Genomic DNA, 20,728 nt, shown 5'->3' with positions numbered 1-20,728 from the left:
GAAACAAACTGATTGAAATGACTAATTAGTCTGAGTTCCAGATGTGTTGTTCCTCCAGTGGAATTGCGCAGGGTTTCACGCATCTGGCATATTGTGCGCGCTTATGTGCCCTCCCCATTGACTTCTGTGGGAACCTTTTGTACGCATAAAAACAGAACATGTTCGATCTTGCTTTGTGCGACCGAAATGCGCGTGAAAAATACGGAACCGTGAATGAACCCACTGAAATCAATAGGGTCTATTCTCTGCGTATTGCGGGGGCCAACATATATATATATTTAAGCTGTCCTGCGGGTGCCTTCACACGGGCGCGTTTCATGTGCCAGCTCCACCACCTTCTCTTGCAATGATGCTATGAGATTAAAAAAATCACTATTTTTGAGTGATTCCCATCATTTCGGCTGGGCTCACACAAGTGAGTCAGATTCTGCATGTTGACGCCTGCGTACGGCCGTGTGATGTGCTGCATATGACTGCGTGCTCATGCGCAGTACAACTTTTTGTGCCTATATTTCCTGCGCCGTTGCTTAGCGATGACGCGGTACCTGCAGCCCGGACACACGTATGGGCTTTGTGTGTAGCGGTGACCAGACACCACAATGTCGTGGATATCCGCGGTAGACTAGAACATGCTGCGTTCTATTTCCCGCGAGCAGCTGATGCAATTCCAACCCGCTAATGTGAGCGGAACTGCGTCATCCGGTGTGTCTGATTGGCCGTGGACGCTGCAGCTACTACCCGCCCGGTCACATCCCCCTTATTATAGGATCTCTAAAGAAAAATGTGTTGTGTTTTTTTTAACCATTGAACGCTATGGCGCCGCTAGTGTTTTTTTTTTTTTCCAGTGTGTATGATAATGCAATACATGGATGCAGCGCGATGTTTAAGCCAACTTGCATGCAGGATCATGTGATATCGGTCTGAGGCATGGCTTCTGCAATAAGCAGCCATCAGCATGCATCTACTGCCAGGAGCCTTGTCCCCCCTCCAGCAGAGCTGATAGTAGCCGCACCAACCAATCAGATGGCTCGCTTTACACTCTACCCTGCGCTCCAGATGAACGTAAGCTGCGCTGTGATTGGCTGCCTCTCTCGCCGCTGGTCCGTGTGACTGAGCAGGATGAGTGAAGGTTCAGGCTCAGTCCACTCCCTTCCCCCTTCCAGGCGTCACTACTGCGGGGCGGGGAGAGCGACAACGTGCGGCGGGACCGTCTCACTCATTCGTCGGCGGTGCAGACAGCGCGTCAGTGAGGACGCTCCGTCCAGCGGCTGGTTGTGCTGCCTCGCGATGCTGATGATGGAGGAGCTGAGGGAGATGGACTGCAGCGTCCTGAAGAGGCTGCTGAAGACGGACGCCATGCGTCACCGCAGCGGCAAGCAGCACAGTGTGAGCGCCGGCAGCTGCCTCCTGCTGGACTGCCGACCCTTCCTGGCGCACAGCGCGGGCTTCATCCAGGGCTCGGTCAACGTGCGCTGCAACACCATCGTGCGCCGCCGGGCGAAGGGCTCGGTGAGCCTGGAGCAGATGCTGCCGGCGGGCGGGGAGGACGAGCGGGAGGTGCTGGCGAGGCTGCGCTCCGGGCTCTACTCCGCGGTCATCGTGTACGACGAGAGGAGCCCCCGAGCCGAGTCCCTGCGGGAGGACAGCACGGTGTCCCTGGTGGTGCAGGCTCTGCGGAAGGACACGGACAGCGCCGACATCTGCCTGCTGAGAGGTACTGCCGCCTTCCTTCTGCTCCTCCATAGGGGCTCCTTTACAAACGCTCCGCATGTTTGCTCCAATTTAACGCCATTACTGCGGCGTATTTACTTACACGAAAAACCGCGTGCCGAATCCTGTTGTTTTCAGTGTATTCCACACTTACGTAGCCCATCGATCGCAAATCTGCACCAAGAATAGGCGCATATGAACAAACCAATGGGTTCTATTCACTGCATGTCACATGCAAAATGTCAACGCGTGATCCGCTGCACGAATGCGCTAGTGTGAACGAGCCCTGAGGCTGCTGATCATTAGCGGGGTCGTTGGGGGTTATCAGCAACAGGCTTTTACACGGAACGACTAGCGTTCAAAAAGAATGTTAAAATGCTGGATTGTGTGGAGTTGAGCGATAATCGCTGAGTGTGAACGCGGCCGTTGATAACGTGTTCGCTTACTCGTTTTATGCAGACATGACAATCATTAATGGCTCGTTTGCTAATCGTTCGGTGTAACTCTGATCGCTGTCGGTTACTCGGACCGCGAGCCGCACGATCCCGGAAGGAGAAATACACAATGTGTTTAAATTCAAAGCGACATTCGCTTCAGGAGAACAAGTTATCGCTGCGTGTAAAAGGAGCCAAAGACGTGCCCGGACGTGTAGTCAGCTGTATGGCGGGTGTATTCCTGTATACGGTCGGCCGCCGCGGACAATCCCAAAGGCTTCTAAAAAAATAACCCCTCCAATATGTAAGAGTGTGGCGGGCGGCTGTCTGCATTTACTGATGATGGCAAGCCTCTGTGCCTGCGGGGTAGAATCATTCCAGGGGTCACGTTTACCTACAAAGATGGCGGACTCGGATACTACACCGATGCCCCCCTCTCCTAGGTGTACACCAGCAGACTGCTGTCATACAGGAAGCCATTGTTCTGCTGACACTTGTGCATTTGGAATATTATTACTCGATGTTGTTTGTTTCCATTTATGTCTGTTTACTATGGAACATCAATCCTGTCATGTGACCTATATATATATATATATATATATATCAATGCATCTAGTGAGAAGAATGACCCCCGTGCTTGTAATGTATCCATATGTCTTATCTATTGTGGGGATGAAGACAAAACATATGTGTAAGATGCCATGTCACTAATGTGTTCCCAGTAACACCGCCTAATCTTACAGGGAGACCCCTGTCTTCCTCCAGTGAAGCCTTCGTCTTGTATGTGACAACACTAATGGCCAAACACGGTGCCTGTTATTAAATAGGGTTGTTTATGGTGACTGTCAATATTCTCACTTGGATACATTGTTGCATTCAGTGCAGAGAGGCTGAAAGCTGCAGCATTTCCTATTCACCACCCGGAGGGGAGGTTTGGACAAGGAATGCCTTCTGTCTGCAGACGTCTTCCATTCATAAGTTCTTGAGGATAACTAGTCCTTCCCATTCATGATCTTCCTTCTACATACTGACACCACTAATCAGGACGCTGCCCCCTTCCCCCTCCATTCTACTGTCCTTGATGGATTGTTCATTTAGTCATGCATTCATTCAGCCGTCCCACTTTTTAGTGACCCAGTATTCGGCATGGAGTGTATGTGTGAATGAGTGCCAGCAGCTCGTTACCCCACACCTCCCAGTCAGTGAATAGACACAAGGGCTGCTGCCATCCTTGACTAGGAAGCCGTTCTACATTGTTAACGCTCTTCACTTTCATCTACTCATTGGAAAGAATGGAGTAGCAGTTTGTTGTCACAGGGGGTCAATATTTAGAGGCATGTGGTGACCGGCCGCTACTGATCTGTATGGCCACAATGCAGCGCTGGGAACAAAGGGATGGTATAGATGCCTTGTGTCGTGGTCCATCATTTGTTACATCTGTCAATGATGACAAGGCTCTGCACGCAGATATTAGAATTGATTTGCATTGATGGAATATTGAGTTGGTTTTTTTTTTTGTTTGTTTTGCGTTTTGTTAATCTGTCTGGTTTGGTAATTGTAAAAATATGACGGGCCGCGTTTACCCGGCTGATATTCTCACGCCAGTTTTGTGAGATGCATAAAATTCACACAAAAATAGCCCCTATTGTTAGTAACGGGTTTATGTACATGGGTGATTCTTCTCACAGAACAGAAAAATCGCAGCACGTCCTATTGTTGTGTGAGTCTCACATGAGGATAGTACATGCAGGTCTGCGGTCTCCTGCACAGAACATGGACGGGGTGACTGTCGTCTTCTGTGTGATGCAAGTCTTGTCCGAGAATCCTGGGCTAGGCTTGCAATCGGCCTGTAAATATGACCTTTGGGCTCGTTGAGGTCTGTGTACGGTTTTCCCTCTGTGTTCCTTTTTTTTTTTGGATCAGAGAAACAATGAAAATGACCCTTCAGTCGTGGACAATTAAAGATGGCCAAACCACTGATCTGACTAGCCATGTGAGTCGTACTGGCTGTATAGAACTGCTTGTTGTATCCCGCTGATAATCATTCAGTGTAAACGCCCCGACTGAACAATCACAATTCGCTGCTCAGTTTCTGCATGCTTAAAAATTGACCGATCGGCTTGTGTGGACGGGCAGGCGGTCATCTAGGAGCATCTGCCTGCTTGCTGTGAATGGAGCCGGGCGGCCTGGAGCGCCTCCATTCACTAGCAATTGTCGTTCCTGTGCTGTTACATCATCGCTGGGACAACAGTCGGGCACTGAAGTGCCTGACCGTTGCCCCATGTAAAAGGGCTATTAGACTATGGATGCATATTAGTACACAGTGTATATCAGTTATACAGACACACGGGTCGGCCATCTTTTGCGCAGGACAAGAAGGCTGCTTTAACCCCTTCCCGCCCCATGACGTAAGGGTACGTCATGGGAGCGGAGTACTTCCCACAAAATGACGTACCTTTACGTCATAGGGATAGCGCGAGATCATAGCAGATGATCCGGCTGTCAGTGATAGCCGGCCTCCCACTGCAACAGCGGGGGTGCATCGTAGATGCGCCCCCCGCTGTTGACCCCTTCCCTGCCGCGATCTATTTAGGGAATCTATGTAGATTGCGGCATGGGAAGGGTTCACAGAGGGAGCGCGCTCCCTCTGTGAAGTTGCCGGGCTCTCGCGATATAATCGCAGAGAGCCCGGCTGTTTGCTATGGCAACAGGACGCCAGATACCGGCGTCCTGTATTGCCATAGCCTGTGATCGCTGTATAAGTGATAAGGCATGGCAGGAGAGAAGTCCTGCCATGCCTTATCACAGCAATCAGTGCTGTGCCTTAATTCCCCCAGAGGGACACAAACAGTGTAAAATTGGCACCATCAAAAACTACAGTTCGCCACGCAAAAAACAAGCCCTTATACGGCTGCGTCAACGGAAAGTAAAAAAGTTCTGGCTTTTGAAAAATGGAAATGAAAATCCGCCAAAAATCGTTGCGTCCTTAAGCCCAAAATAGGCCGTGTCCTTCAGGGGTTAATATAGAAAATATTTTTTTTCTCCATTGATTTCAATGGGTTTTCACTTTGTTCTGTTAGTTTTCCACTTTCTCTTTTTTTTAATGGAACTCCTAAGTCTGCCGACTGCGCTGTCTGTGCCTTTAAAAAAACAAAAGCGAACAAAGCTTTCATTTTTTATTTTAAACTCCATTCTATTTAATGAAGGAAAAAATGAAACCCATGTTTCAGTTTTAATTTCTTTTCTTTGCTCCAAAATTGGAAGAGCGTCCGCAACCTCTATAGCGGTATCTACACACGCCAGTTTTGTGTCTTGTTGGACACCTCGTACTCACAGGGAAATAGAACTTGTTTACAATGGATCTATTTACATACAGCAATACTGTAAGATAGAAAAACCGCAGCGTGTGCTAGCCCCCCCCCCCCCCCAATTATTTTCAATGGGACCACATTGAAAAAAAGTCACTTTGAGCTCACGTGCAGATGCATTTTTCATGCACGTGTGATTCGATTTATTTATTTTTTTTAATTTTTAAAAAAATTCAGTTGAGATGGTTCGCAGTCTTCATACGTGTGTAAATTGTAGAGCGTTTTGATGCGCTCTTCTCAAACGCACTGCAGTCGCAAAGATAATAGGTTGTGTTCGAGTGATAGTCATCCAGGTTTCTCGTACCGATATCGCACTTGCCCGTGTGAATCCAGTCTTGTGGCCCACATAAGGAAAACCAAAGTGTGCTATACTTGTAAGGTCTGAACGCAAAGCCATCGCGCACTTCTCATTTTGTCGCTCAGTTTCAGCCGGGATATAAAACTCATCGCTCGCTTCTCGCTACGTCTAAACGCTATCCCCCCCCCCCCCAGTGTTTCACATAGGAACGTGAAGAACTGAGCAGGAAGTGAGTGATTCTCAGCGAGGTTCTGCCTGTCTAAATATTCTGCACGAGAGCGAATAACTTGCGGTGTTGTGACCCGCTAGTGCAGGTCGTTATAGGGGAATCGTCTCATGTAAAAGGGGCATTACGCAAATATTAGTGAGCCCTTACATTACAGTCATGGGGAAATAAAGGGTTTGCTAATCCTTTTTTTTTATCCTGAGGAAGAGACATTAACTCTAAGAGGCTGCAGAGATGAGAAGTCATGTGCCCAGGAGCAGCGCTGCCGGGGGTCATGTGCCCAGGAGCAGCGCTGCCGGGGGGTCATGTGCCCAGGAGCAGCGCTGCCGGGGGGTCATGTGCCCAGGAGCAGCGCTGCCGGGGGGTCATGTGCCCAGGAGCAGCGCTGCCGGGGGGTCATGTGCCCAGGAGCAGCGCTGCCGGGGGTCATGTGCCCAGGAGCAGCGCTGCCGGGGGGTCATGTGCCCAGGAGCAGCGCTGCCGGGGGGTCATGTGCCCAGGAGCAGCGCTGCCGGGGGGTCATGTGCCCAGGAGCAGCGCTGCCGGGGGGTCATGTGCCCAGGAGCAGCGCTGCCGGGGGGTCATGTGCCCAGGAGCAGCGCTGCCGGGGGGTCATGTGCCCAGGAGCAGCGCTGCCGGGGGGTCATGTGCCCAGGAGCAGCGCTGCCGGGGGGTCATGTGCCCAGGAGCAGCGCTGCCGGGGGGTCATGTGCCCAGGAGCAGCGCTGCCGGGGGGTCATGTGCCCAGGAGCAGCGCTGCCGGGGGGTCATGTGCCCAGGAGCAGCGCTGCCGGGGGGTCATGTGCCCAGGAGCAGCGCTGCCGGGGGGTCATGTGCCCAGGAGCAGCGCTGCCAGTACTCCTGTATCCGCCGCTTCCTTCTGGTCTTCCTCCACACTCCATTCATGGTGTCTTAATTCGCTTTACTGAAACTGCTGCGTCCTGTTAACGCCACAATTGCAGCAAACGTTTGATTTCCACTGAAGCTTTCATACAAACGACTCACTAAATTACTGTAAACAAGGTTCTTAATCACTTCTGAACACTATCTCGCAGGAGTTCTGACACGAGACGTCCCTTCCATACTGAGGGTGTAGGTAGACGGGCGATAACCATGCCTTCTGTGCTAACACAAGACCTACAGAACCTGCACTTTGAAATAACCCATTGTTTTCAATGGCTTCATTTACAGATCAGCTCGCCCTATTTTCGGGCGGTTCCGTTGCCTGTGCGTTGCAATTTTTATTTTTACCCATTTCGGCGATTTAAACCACCGTTTGTTTTTTTTGTTTTGTTTTTCTTCACGTGCGTTAAATACACATTCTGCTTAATTATACTGCAATGCAAATCACATCTTTTTACCACAGAAAACTGAAAGTCACAGGTTGACAAGTGCATTATAGGCCCTCGGTTTGGGGCGCATATCCTACTTGCCCATGTAAATACAGCCATAACCTCTCAGTGACCAGCCTATGTTTTGCTTTAAGTAACAAGCAATTGTCATCGTCCCCTTGCAAGAGCCATAACTTCTTGACATGGCTGTAGGGCTTGTTTTTTTTGGGACAAGTTGTATTTATTGGTCTTTTTTGACACAATTTTTAGTCCCTGTATGACACTTGAAGATGCGTTCGCTAGGATAGTACATAGCGTTACTTATGCAGTGCATTCTACTAAGTCCATGACATCAGCCTATTAGACTGTTCCAGAGGCAGGGTCTAATAGGCTGAGATACATGGCACACATGACATGAAGGCCTTTGTCAGGCTTCTGGCTGCCATGGAAACCCATTGGTAGCTTGCAATCCCCCATCACCTGCTTGCATGCTGCAGTTGCTATTGCAGTGGCATGCAAGGGGTTAAACAGCCGTGATCTGAGGTTTCTCTGCATTTGTTAGAGCAGGATCCTGGCTGTCAGTAGTCAGGTAAAGTACCACCTTAAAAAGATGTATGTGCAAATCAAAAGCCCATTAGTGTGGTCAATAAAGAGGCGTATTGCCCAGCACTATGGGCTTACAGGTGTTCTCTATATTTTTTTTTTATCTTCTGATAAATCTCTGACACAGATGTGCCACCCCCCCCCCACCAGACCCTGTACCATGTGTGACAACCCCCCCCCCCCACCAGACCCTGTACCATGTGTGACAACCACCCCCCCCCCCACCAGACCCTGTACCATGTGTGACAACCCCCCCCCCACCAGACCCTGTACCATGTGACAACCCCCCCCACCAGATCCTGTACCATGTATGACAACCCCCCCCCCCACCAGATCCTGTACCATGTATGACAACCCCCCCCCCCACCAGACCCTGTACCATGTATGACAACCCCCCCCCCCCACCAGACCCTGTACCATGTGTGACAACCCCCCCACCCCAGACCCTGTACCATGTGTGACAACCCCCCCACCCCAGACCCTGTACCATGTGTGACAACCCCCCCACCCCAGACCCTGTACCATGTGTGACAACCCCCCCACCCCAGACCCTGTACCATGTGTGACAACCCCCCACCCCAGACCCTATACCATGTGTGACAACCACCCCCACCCCAGACCCTGTACCTCGAATGATTAGTACTTACTAATGTGAAACTCAGAAGTAATGACACTATTTGCATCATCAGTCTGGGTGCACAGACCCCCACCTATATCAGAGACCTGTCAGAAGGTAACTAAATGTGGTAATCGCCTTTTAAAGAGCTTACTCCTCATAAAATATCATTCATAGTTAAATCCAGCCCATAATTATAAACTTTTTTCATATTTAAACTAAGGGAACTTTTGCACAGGCTGACTATTAGCTGAAAAAGCTCTCAAACAAGCATCTTGACCGATGGTCGTCTCGTGTAAAAGGACCCCATACTGAGTGAGGAATCGCTCATAAACCTTTGTTTGAGCTCACTGACGCTAAGCTCCGTTTCAGCACCGCGCTAATTGCGGTCCAACGCTCCCATTGTTTTCAGTGGGACCACTCAGACAGCAGGTTGATCACGGCGCTTTTCGAGCAGTGCATGTTCTATTTTTGAGCATTTAGCGCTCCTAATCAATGATGAGGAATGCTAAATGCCGATGCGGCAAAAAGGAAAACTAAAACGCAGCAAGACACCATGATTTAAATCGCGACGCCCTAACATTTTTATTGCCTTTTATGCTGCTGTTTGCTCAGTATACAGTTCAGGAACAAACCTGTTGCACTAATTTGGAGAGATTCCTGTATGTTTGTAAGGCCGTGGTCACATGGGCGTAAAATCACCGCGTGCGATACAGTCATTTGCAGGCAATCAAATCCGTTGCCCTTCTACAATGTTGCTCACAATTGCATAATACGGAAGTGCAAAAAAAGAATGCAGCCTGATCTTTTGTATTCAGTGCATAGTGTATGGCCGGTGTGATATATATATATATATGCGCGCTGTTACGAAATGTGGGAAATAAAAAAAAACATGCAAACTGTGCATGTCAGCATGCGTGAGATGCGCTGTCCTGCGCAGTACAATATTGCTGCCATGAGCTGCGATAGGCTGGGTCACTGCCGGCTCCACAGCGGTAAAAAGCTGCGAGACTCATGCAGTGCTTTCCGTATACGGCTGTGTGAGCCCACCATTATTGTCTACAAAGACAGTATTGTTCTGTCCCGGTCCAGATAAAGTATGAATATCATCATAAAGACATCTGAGCCCAGGTAACGACCTTAACCAACACGTCTTAGTTTAGTCATTTACTGACCGGGATCCTCTCACTACGCTGCGTTGGACTGTTACATCTCCTCTGTTGTATCTGCATAGTTGGGTTTTTCTCCTTCAAGCAAACCTTAATAAATGTTTGTTTGCCGGGAGTCCCTGTACAAGTTTAGCGCCGGGAATATTGTGGGTAGTGAATAAAATAAAAACTATCCCCTCTCTGCAGGAAAACTGGCTGATCGCCAGAACAGAGGTTCCATGTCCCACAAGAGACTGGTGAAATGAACGGAGTGACAGTCCGCATGCTCGGCCGCCGCTCTATTAATTTCAATGGGAGCTCCAAAAATGGCCGAGTTCAAGTGCTCTGAAATCTCCGGAGCTCCCACTGAAATTACCGGAGTGGTGGCTGATCATTCAGGGATCCCTATTCTGGTGATCGCTGGGGGTCCAAGCTATCGGACCTTCACAGTGATTAATGTCATGGGAATACTCCTTTAACTGGCAAGAGCTTTCGGGTGGTTCCACATCGGCGCTGGACCCTCCGTTCAGACGTTCCGTTACAGATCTTGCACAAAATGCCAAAAGACACGGCGCTGCACGCTCTCCAAGGCCAGATCAAGCACACCGCTGTCACTGGTTTTGTTTTATACAGGGCACATATGGGTTCGTATTTGCCCAATAGAAAATAATACCAATTTGTGCAAATACAGAGGCAAAACTGGACAAAGGTAGCGCAGTCGGTGTTTTTAATACACGGACCATATCCAGAGTAAAAACACGCTTATCTGAGGGCAATCTTAATTGGTCATTTGATAGTCAGCTGCTGTTCGTTTGACTTTCTGGCACTCGTCCCGCCGGCTGTTTGAGCTTTCGAGCTGGTATTTACAAGTGTTTTATAAAGAACTCTTCACCGGCTAGAAGTACCATAAACTAAGTTATAAACTAAGTCATGGAGCTCAGAAGGCAGAAGCCCAAGAAGGGTTTTTTTTTTTTGGTGTTTTTTACTTAACTGCCTCTCTGTGCCCGCACTGTCAGCCCTGAGAGTTGGCGTGCGGACCGTGCCATCGGCCTCAAAGCTGTAAACTGTGTGTTCCCATAGAGATCAATGGGAGTGTGCACACGGCCTTCAGCTTTGATTCCAACGCAACGGTTCGTGCGTCAACTTTCAGGGCGGACAGTGCGGGCAGAGGCAGGCGGGTAGGTGTAACCAAATTGCCTCTCCTAGGTCCTGTGAGCTCCATAACTTAGATTATGGTGCTCATACCAAGGACTAGCTCCCTTTTAAAGCTCCATTTACACAGGATGAATGTCGGGCAAACCATGACCGACACTCGTCCCTGTGTTTCCTCACTCCCATGCTCCTGCACGGGAGATAGCAGAGCTGGCTGGTTCATGGAGCGGCCAGCAGGGCAGTGCAGGAGATTTCTCTCCTCTCGCTTCCCCGCCCTCTCCATTCACATAACACAGTGGCCGTTCACTACTGAACAGCCGCTGTCTAAACTGAATTATGAGCTTCATTGCTGATCTTTGTAATGCAGCATAAACTGTGAGCGATAAGCTCATCGTTCAATTTAAACAGCCGCCGTTCAGTAGTGAACAGCCGCTGTTATGTGAATCGAGAGGGGCGGGGGAGCAAGAGAAGAGAAATCTCCTGCACTGCCCCGCCCCCTGCTGGCCGCTTCATGAGTGAGACAGCTCTGCTAGCTCCTGTGCAGGAGCATGGGAGCGAGGAAACGTGGGGACGAGTGTCGGGCATCATTTGCATGACACTTGTCTAGTGTAAATGGACCTTAAGCCCTTAAAGTAACCTCGTGACCGTTGTCTATCTACAGTATATAATCCTACTCATCTGCACTTATGTATAAGGTCTTATAGCAGATGTTAAAGGGGCTTCAAATGACTACCTGAGGCCCCTACAGCACACAAAGCGATCACACAACATTTACTACAGCAGTGTGATGGAACCCCAGAACTGAACGTATTAGTGACCCAGCCAGCACTTTGGGGTCCACTTTACAGGAGTTCTGCTCTTCTCCGTTATACTTGGAGTATAGGAGATCGTAGTTGGCTGCGCTGTTCTATGCTTCGGATACAATGTTGGTTTCAGCACCGATGACGGAATCCCGAGTGCAGTAAAGACTGCTAACTCCCTAAGCAAGATCCCATTTGATCCGTACCCATGTGGAATGATTTTCATTGCAGATGGCTATCCCCATTATCCACTGAGCACTGCCTGGCGCCATGAATAGTAATGGATTGTGCGCAGTAGAAGTAGAGAACTCTGTCGTCGTTATTACAGATGTTCCTGTCTGCTCCCTACATGTGTGGCAGGCAGAAGTCACTGGTCAGGGAGGTCAGAGGTCAATGTATCCACTGGCAATGGTTTGCTGATATATTGTCCTGTTCAAACGAATGAAGCAAATACTGATACTATAGAGCAAGTTGGAAACCTGTAAATGTCGGATTCTGGTTTTTAAGCACAGAAATGTATTTACTAGTTGAAGTTTATTTGCTTTCGGTGGAATGTACGAGGATGATGGGGGAATATTCTCTGTACCCTTTTATAAGGGGTTTAAAAACATTCAAAACGCTTAAGGCCCAAGCACCAAATCCGTGTGTCTTAATGCCACTTTTATTGTGGATTTACAGAGAAATCCACTTCTCACAGACGGGTAATCGGCAGCGATTGGTGGTATTGTGGGGTTACAGTCCGCACCGCTGAGGAATTCTACAGATTAAACTCAGAAAATGGCCAACTTTGGGTAACTCTCATCCACTTTGCTGCTTCTGTATATTCTCCCTATGCAGCTCTACTGTATAAGTCTGCCGCCCTTGGACGCTGTGCGGTAGATCCCATGGGCTCTGCTCACATCTGCGTTACCGCTTCCTTCATAATTGCATTCTTCAGCTCCATTTTTGGAGCAAAGTAACAGAATTAAAATGGGAATAAACTGATACATTTTTTCCCCGCCGTTGGTTTCAATGGGGTTTTTAAAAAAAAACAATGCAAAGAGAAAGCTTCCATCTGCTTCCCTTCAGTTAAGTTTCTTTCTTTTATTTTTTTTTTTAAGGAGCAAAAAACACTGCAAAATGCGCCATTTGTTCCATTTAAAAAAAAAAAAAAAAAATCGGATGCCTAACTTTCACTTTGCTGTTCGTTCTTTTTTTAAAAAATTGAAATCTGTGGGTGGAGGAACAGGTTAGTTTATTTCTGTGGAGGAACGGGTTGGTTTATTTCTGTTTTTAAATCCGTTTCCCTGCTCCAAAAACGGTGCAAAAAACAGAATCCTGAGTGAAGCCCTAACGCAGATGTAAGGGGAAGCGAAGAGCCGTACAGGAAACCTTCGTTTCCTTACCGCCCACTATATTACCTGTTAGGCTGATTTCACACAGGTGAGAGCGATATGGGGCTGTGAAACATGTCCGATATTGCGCTTACCAATGTGCGCTGCTTTTGTATCAAATAACATGTCACATCACTTCAGGGGAGCAGTGATCCTCCGGCGCAGCTGACCTCCCTGGCGGAGGATCGCGGGATGTTCCCATTGTTTTCACATCGCACTCGTGTGCCCCTAACATATGATGCGAGGTCACACCCAAAGATAGGATATGCCCCAATGCTAGGAAACCGCTCATGTGTATGACCCCATTAAAGAAAAAAAGGCGGTCCATATTCAGTGCGGCTCGCCACGCACAAATCTCACTTGAGATTCTCAGCCATGTGAAAGCGGTCTTGGCTAAATAATGCAGTTATACAATATAAAAGTATACGGTTGCTTTACATCATCCAAACACAAAATACCGAAAGAAATGGCGCTGTATGCATCACTTCTTCGTCCGGCAAACTACTGGCCAGCTGAACAGAAACCAAATGGACCCCACTATAGTCAATGGGGTCTGCGCGGCGCTGTTCAGTTCCGTCTTAAGATGGATCCGGTTGGCCCGGGGATCTCCTTCCCCCTTACCAAGCAAAAAAGCGGAACCGCCGGCGCAGATGTGAAAGCGGCCTAATCCTGGTCTCTCAGGTCTGTTTCCACGTGGCTTTATCTCACTCTCTGATTGATGTGGGTACTGATCCTACTATTAGATGTATGTAGGCCCGCGGCCGTGCATCTACAGGGAGACCCCTAATACGGGGGGCAGCGATTAACCCCTTAGAGAGCACAACCTCTTCCTTTCCATCTTCAGTTGGCCCTTCCCCTGGGTGTGTCTTAGGGCCCCTAACGGTTTATCGGTCGCTCATGCAGACTTTATATGGGTGACTGAGAACAACTGAACGATGTTTAAACTGTGCAATTAGTGAAAAAGCCCCTGCGTGAAATGAACGAGAAGTGAACTAATTATCTTTCATTCATTGGCCGTGTTCACGCTGACTGATTTGTTTATATCTGAACGATCAGAAATATATACATTTTTAATTTTAGTTATTTTTTTTTACCGATAATCATTCTGTGTAAGCGCGCTTCGGTAAAGCTGATCTTCCCGGCCTGCTGCCATGGCAACAGATGCATGCGAGCGGTGTAGTCATTGATACTGTTCCATGCAGCTCTTCCAGTAATCTGAATCATTGCCGTGTGACAGATGAGACGGGGCTCCTCGCTGCTGGCAGCCTGATAATTAGTGGATATGGGACGTCTTTCCTTGGATGCAATTGCAACCTGGGTCCATTCAGAAAATTGTAAGCCACCCTTGGGAAATTATCGCCGGCAGCTGCTTCCTTCCTGAGTGTTTCCAGTTGTAGCTGACTTGTTAATCTCGCCTCCCACTCAGATTGTCCTCACGGCTCATTCACAAATGTGCGCTAGTTCTGCAGCGCCGGTTAAGCATTTACTAGTAACCAAACAAACCCTATTGGATGTCCATTTACATGATCCCCCTGCAAACTATTCTTGGCTCAGCCCTTTGTATGGCCCTTCTATACAGATCTGTATTTGTCTAATGTTTGGGCGACCTCCAATATTCTAATTGTCCCTTGTTGAGAACCTATTCTATGACTAGTGAGGCAGATTAACGGCACTCCTGGGAAACTGGTGTGGCTGTTGGACATACAGTAGGTATCCATCCTAAAGATTGGTGAGGGTCCCTGTCCTCGGACCCCCACTATTCTCTAGGGCTGGCTTCACATCGGCGTTCTGTTTTCTGTTCCGTCCTAAGAGACGAAAAATAAGCGGAGGGCTAGGAAAATCCCCATTGATTTCATTGGACCTATTTCATTTCAGTTGTAAAATAGCGCTACATTTAAAACCGGACCTGATCACTGGGTTCGCATCGGCGTTCTTTAATTTATTATTAATCCGTTTTTTGTTTTGTTTCTTAAAGCTAAAAATGTGTAGCTGAAGCAGATTTGCCAAAAAATGGATGGATGACTCCAGAATGCATGTGTTTTTAGTGGATCGTTCATTATTGAAATGTAGCTCTGTATTACGAGCCGGGTGTAGTTGTATTACATGGATCCGTTGGACAGAACCGAAATGGAATATCTTCTATCTGTGCTCATCCCCCGCTGAGTACAATGTAAACAAACGCAGAGCTCCTTTCCTTCCACTTTCCCTTTTTTTGGATAGGAAATCTTCCTGCAGATCAGGTTGGGGTTCCCCCCCACCCCATTAAAATAATGGAAACCAGACTAAACTGGTAAAAAACTGGAAAGCTGGGGATTTTACTGTATCGGTTTTTTATTTTTCTTCTGTTTTTCTGCTCCTAGGAAGGAACAGAAAAATGGAAACCGTTGAAGTGAACTTGGCCTTGGGTTTTTTTTTTCTTCTGACTGCTGCGTTTGCATCAGTTCGATATCCATATGTTTGCTTTGTAAAGAAAACATACAAACCATTGCAATAATGGATTTAAAAAAAGCAGATATGTACTCCTCCCTTAAAGGGGTTTTCCAGGGAAAATACTATTGATGACCTATTCTCAAGATAGGTCATCAATAGTTGATCAGCCGGGTTTCACCACTCGGTACCATAAGCGATCAGCTAATTGAGCTCCCCTTGACAAAGCGGCAAATACATCGGGGTTATAGCAGAAGTTGCTGCTGCTCCGACCCGTGTAGTGGCCAGCGCTTGTAATTGCAAGCACAGGTATCATTGAAATCAATGAGTTGTGCCTACAGCTACAAGCACAGACCACTACATGGGTCGGGGCAGCTGCTTCGGCTCAGACCCTGGTGTATTTGCCGTGTTGTCAACAGGCACACAATCAGCTGATCTGTCCAGGCCCCCGAGTGGCAAAACTCGGCGATCAGCTATTGATGACCAATACCGAGGACAGGGCATCAATAGTATTTTACACAGAAAACCCCTTTAATGAAAGCAATAAAAACAAAATCATATCAATTATTGAAATTGTTCATAATTCTGGTACTGTCACTTTGTCATTAAAGTTACTTAAATTAAGAAAAAAAAAGGAAATATCTTTTCTGAGTGTTTTTCGTATTAATACATATATTTTATTTTTTTTTGCAGGAGGCTATGAGAGATTCCATTCGGAATACCCAGAATTCTGCGCAAAATCAAAAACCATTAACAGTATTTCACTACCTACCGCTGCCAGTATTGAGTCTGCTGAGATGAGCTGCAGTTCATGTACAACACCACTACACGATCAGGTAATGGTAATAATTCATCTTAAATGTATAGAAATGTTGCAGACAGTAACTGGGAATGTAACCGCTTTTGTTTAAAACTAAGTCAGTTATAAGAACTGATGAGAGGTAAAAACGAAGAGTGCATGGATCACTTGTACGATTTTGGTGGTGCAGTGAATGTCCTCATCGTGGATCCTGTTAAAAAACAAACAAAAAAAAAAGACGATTTTGGCTCATATTGCTATTATAGCTGTGAAATATGGAAAAAAATCTGGATCCTAGAAGTTCAGCCTTGTCTTACAGCCACATACAGGATAGTGATGGACAAAGGCCTGCAGCAGGAGCCTCCCCCCTTCTGCCCTGTCTGCAGCAGGAGCCTCCCCCCTTCTGCCCTGTCTGCAGCAGGAGCCTCCCCCCTTCTGCCCTGTCTGCAGCAGGAGCCTCCCCCCTTCTGCCCTGTCTGCAGCAGGAGCCTCCCCCCTTCTGCCCTGTCTGCAGCAGGAGCCTCCCCCCTTCTGCCCTGTCTGCAGCAGGAGCCTCCCCCCTTCTGCCCTGTCTGCAGCAGGAGCCTCCCCCCTTCTGCCCTGTCTGCAGCAGGAGCCTCCCCCCTTCTGCCCTGTCTGCAGCAGGAGCCTCCCCCCTTCTGCCCTGTCTGCAGCAGGACACACAGATGAAGCCCAGCCCTCATTTATTTAATAGCCAAAAATGAAACTGCCGCAAATTGGCCCCTGTTCTCTCTATGGGAGTTTTAACTGTCTCAGGAACATACATAAAATCCTGTAGACTTATTTGGCAAATGTAAGTTCTGTAGGTTTCCTTTCTAGGTTTAGTGTTACCTTTAAATATAAGTAATGGTAACTCATATTTTTTTTTTTGGACACACTTTGTGTATTGTTTAGCGGAAACACATTTAGCAGAAATGTCTCATTTACATATGTTTTTTCCTTCTTATCAAATAACAATTCTTTTTTTTTTTGAACAGGGTGGTCCAGTGGAGATCCTGCCTTTCCTTTACCTTGGTAGTGCTTATCATGCTGCCCGAAGGGACATGTTGGACGCCTTGCGTATCACAGCCTTGCTGAACGTATCTTCCGATTGTCCAAACCATTTTGAAGGTCACTTTCAGTATAAATGTATACCGGTAGAAGATAATCATAAAGCGGATATTAGTTCTTGGTTCATAGAAGCAATAGAATTTATTGGTAAGTGTTTTACCGCTACATTTCCTTTTGCCACAATGAAGTATGAACGATCTTCCGGTTTTATTTTTTTTCTTATAAAACGTCTTTATGTCCTCAGCTGCGTATAGTAATGGCCTTGCCACATAACAAGGCTTTGTTCCTTAATGCCATCATTTAAAATGGTTATAGGTTTATTTTTTTACAGGATATGTAGAAAATGCAAAAGTAAACTATAGATGCACTATCTCTCTCATTGCAAAAAGTACTAATAAAACGAGCAAAAATTAGAATATAGTGGTTTACAGGCTCATAAAGGAGATGACTGTAAACTTGCTTGATACGCCCATTCTGCCGGGGAGGAGCTGTATACCTTCTGAAAAAAAATTTATTGAAGAATTTTAAAATTTAACAAGGTTAAAAAAATAATAATAATAATTGGCATGCGTTACATTTGGGGAAAAAGCTAGTCGGGGGAAACTACTAGCGAATGTACTGTTAACAGCAAAGAAAAGTGTCCAGGGTAACTAAAAGGGAGCCAGTGGAGAATAGTTACTCCAAATGGTAAGCGGTTTTGAGCTAATTACCGCAGTGAGAAAAGGCTTTCCACCACTTGGCTATTTATAAACGAGGCCAAGAAGGATGTGGGATATGCCCACCGAAGGCCTGGTACGAGACAAGATTGTAGAAGACCGAGGACTAACTCTGTCTTCCGATTGAATAAAGGCAAAAACAGAGTTAGGCCGCCTGCAGACGGGCGGAAATTCTGCGGCGGGATTTCTTGCGGAATTTCCGCCATTGGAAGCTGCCGTAGGATTGCATTAGCAAACGCAATCCTAGGCAGATGGCCGCTGTTTGTCCGCGCAAAATCTCGCGTGGCAAACAAACCGCGGCATGCTCTATTTCTCTGCAGGGCTCGCAGAGCCCCACACAGAAACGTCACTGCCCAGCCGCCGGCTCCGGTCTGCGCATGCGCCGGCTGCCCGGCAAGCCGGCACATCAAACAGCCGGAGCCGCGGGTGAGTACGCGCTGCTCTCTGCAGGCGCTCGGGTCCCGCGGCGAGAATCCTCGCAGCCGTATCCGACCCGCCCGTCTGCAGGTGGCCTTAGATCTCTATACTCTAATGTACAGATGTGCCCACAAACGTCTAGAAACCTTTGTGGGGAAATTTCAGCCAATGATTTATTTGTAATTACGTTTTTAACTCTTTTTCAGATTCGGTCAAGGATAGTAATGGACGTGTACTAGTACATTGCCACGCGGGCATATCTCGTTCTGCCACCATTTGCTTGGCTTACTTAATGATGAAGAAAAGAGTAAAGCTAGAAGAAGCCTTTGAGTTTGTGAAGCAACGCAGGAGCATAATCTCACCTAACTTTAGCTTCATGGGACAGTTGTTGCAATTTGAATCTCAGGTCTTGACCACTACATGTGCTACGGAGGCTGCCAGCCCGTCGGCTACTCTCCTAGAGAGAAGTAAAAATAACTCTTCACCTACGTCTCCCTTCGTCTTCAGCTTTCCAGTATCTGTAGCAGCTACCAGCAACCTTCCTTATCTTCATAGTCCCATCACAACTTCGCCTAGTTGCTAAAAGTGCGGACTATAAAGCAGCTGACTTTTAACCCAGTTTTGGCTATTTTAAGCCAAGACCTCTTTTATATGAAAAGTTGAATTTTCATCAAGGAAATGTAAATTCTGAAATCAAAAGGGTAAAACCCAGTAAGCAATAATTAACAGTTTTCCATCTCCAAAGCCATGTGAGCTGTTGTGTGTTGCTTCGGTTTGAAGGTTTTACTTTCTTTTATAAGTATTTATATGTTAACATTGATATTTCATCATGTTCAACTTGTATTTATTACTTTTTTATTACAAAGTGGCTTCAGGGCAGCTTTTAATTTTAAGCAAAATTAAAGTTTGGGAAATCTCTAATTTTCCCAAGTGCCTAATTTTTATTTTTTATTCCCCCCCAACGTCAATCTGCAATTTTATTTTATTTTTGTATTTGAACAGTCTGTCCTCCAAGGTATCAAAATGCAATAAGAGAAAGAGAGCAACATTTCTTGAACAACGATATTTCTATATAATTAAGAGCACAAGATAAAGGTTCGATGACCTTCATCGCTGGACACAAGATGGCAGCAATTCACTGTTGTGTAGAATGGCTTTTTCGACATCCTTATAGTATTTCTTACCGATTTTTGAAGAAAAATTGTTGGTTTTTACCCAGATATTTTTTGGGTTGGATATTGTATTTATAATTCATACTAAATAAGCTACTAGTTTTACCCAACTGTAAAACATTGAGTGTTAGACTCCTCCAACTTCACAACCTTTATGAGGGCTTTGTTTTCTGATGACGTGTTCTTGGCTCTGGTAATGCTGGAGTAAACTCAGTGTTCAGATGACCCTCATGCCAAGATGAAGGAAGGGGATGTACAGTAATGATGTGGATGTAAGGTCCATCAGATTCAGTATTTATGTGTCAGATTTTGCTGTCTGACCTGTAACTATCCTTCTAGTATATTTAAAGCCAGTATGTCGTTCACTGCAGAGCACTGACCGAAAGAAAGGAACACCCCGGCAGTCCAACGCCAGAAAAACTTGTCCCTCATGGCGGCCCCAGGTGGTCTCCGTGGGATCGGCCTGAAGGACACATGTCCACCTGCCCCTGCATGCAGATATCCATCATATAGCACATACCCCAATGTTGTAGAATGGTCCCAGTTTTTACAATACTCTTTACCAGGACATTCACTGCACAGTTCAGGAACATGACTTCCACAGCTATAATTGGCTTCCAAATTTGTCATATAAATGTGATGTCACAGCCATAATCCACGGTAGACATGGTCTCTGGTGGTGGTATATGGAAGTGTATCTGCCATACCTTTTTAGGATTTTTTATTTATTTTTTTTAACATTTAACAATATGGTCCCAGTGATATCGGCACTTGGTCTACCTGAGCCTTACAATGGCCCATTCAAACTCTCGTAGTTTCATCGGCAGCACCTTCATATGACCAGATGGGGCAAATATTCCTAGAAACATTCTTGCTATGGAGCCTTGTAAAAGGCTTTTAAAGGTGACTATACTCATTTATATCAACTTTTACCAAACTCCACGATTTCAGTGGGACCGACCACAGCCACCCAAAGTCGTTGGAACTGTCCCTACTCTCCCCCAACAATAGATGTCTTATCAAAGGAAGATTAGGCATGTGGGATTTCAACATGACTGATCTTTTGT

General features: G+C 46.9%; 1 protein-coding gene across 1 annotated transcript; it reads left to right on the top strand.

Moving 5' to 3' along the window:
* The first annotated feature begins 1,192 nt into the window (after positions 1-1,192).
* On the top strand, positions 1,193-20,479 carry DUSP4 (dual specificity phosphatase 4). The gene is made up of 4 exons (XM_066574528.1): positions 1,193-1,714; positions 16,180-16,322; positions 17,284-17,503; positions 18,696-20,479. The coding sequence occupies exons 1-4, from the start codon at positions 1,288-1,290 to the stop codon at positions 19,070-19,072; spliced, it is 1,167 nt and encodes a 388-aa protein (XP_066430625.1). The 5' UTR covers positions 1,193-1,287; the 3' UTR covers positions 19,073-20,479.
* Positions 20,480-20,728: the final 249 nt, after the last annotated feature.

Source organism: Eleutherodactylus coqui, chromosome 7 (genome assembly GCF_035609145.1).
Source record: "Eleutherodactylus coqui strain aEleCoq1 chromosome 7, aEleCoq1.hap1, whole genome shotgun sequence".
Classification (NCBI taxonomy): domain Eukaryota; kingdom Metazoa; phylum Chordata; class Amphibia; order Anura; family Eleutherodactylidae; genus Eleutherodactylus; species Eleutherodactylus coqui.
Note: the sequence above shows the minus strand (reverse complement) of the source record. Positions and strands in the feature narration are given on the sequence as shown.

Bases quoted from the DNA above. Each gene is read 5' to 3' on its own strand.
- DUSP4 (XM_066574528.1), top strand. From the start codon at position 1,288: ATGCTGATGATGGAGGAGCTGAGGGAGATGGACTGCAGCGTCCTGAAG. The intron at 1,715-16,179 runs GTACTGCCGCCT...TTTTTTTTGCAG, and splicing joins CGACATCTGCCTGCTGAGAG to GAGGCTATGAGAGATTCCAT. The intron at 16,323-17,283 runs GTAATGGTAATA...TTTTTTGAACAG, and splicing joins CAACACCACTACACGATCAG to GGTGGTCCAGTGGAGATCCT.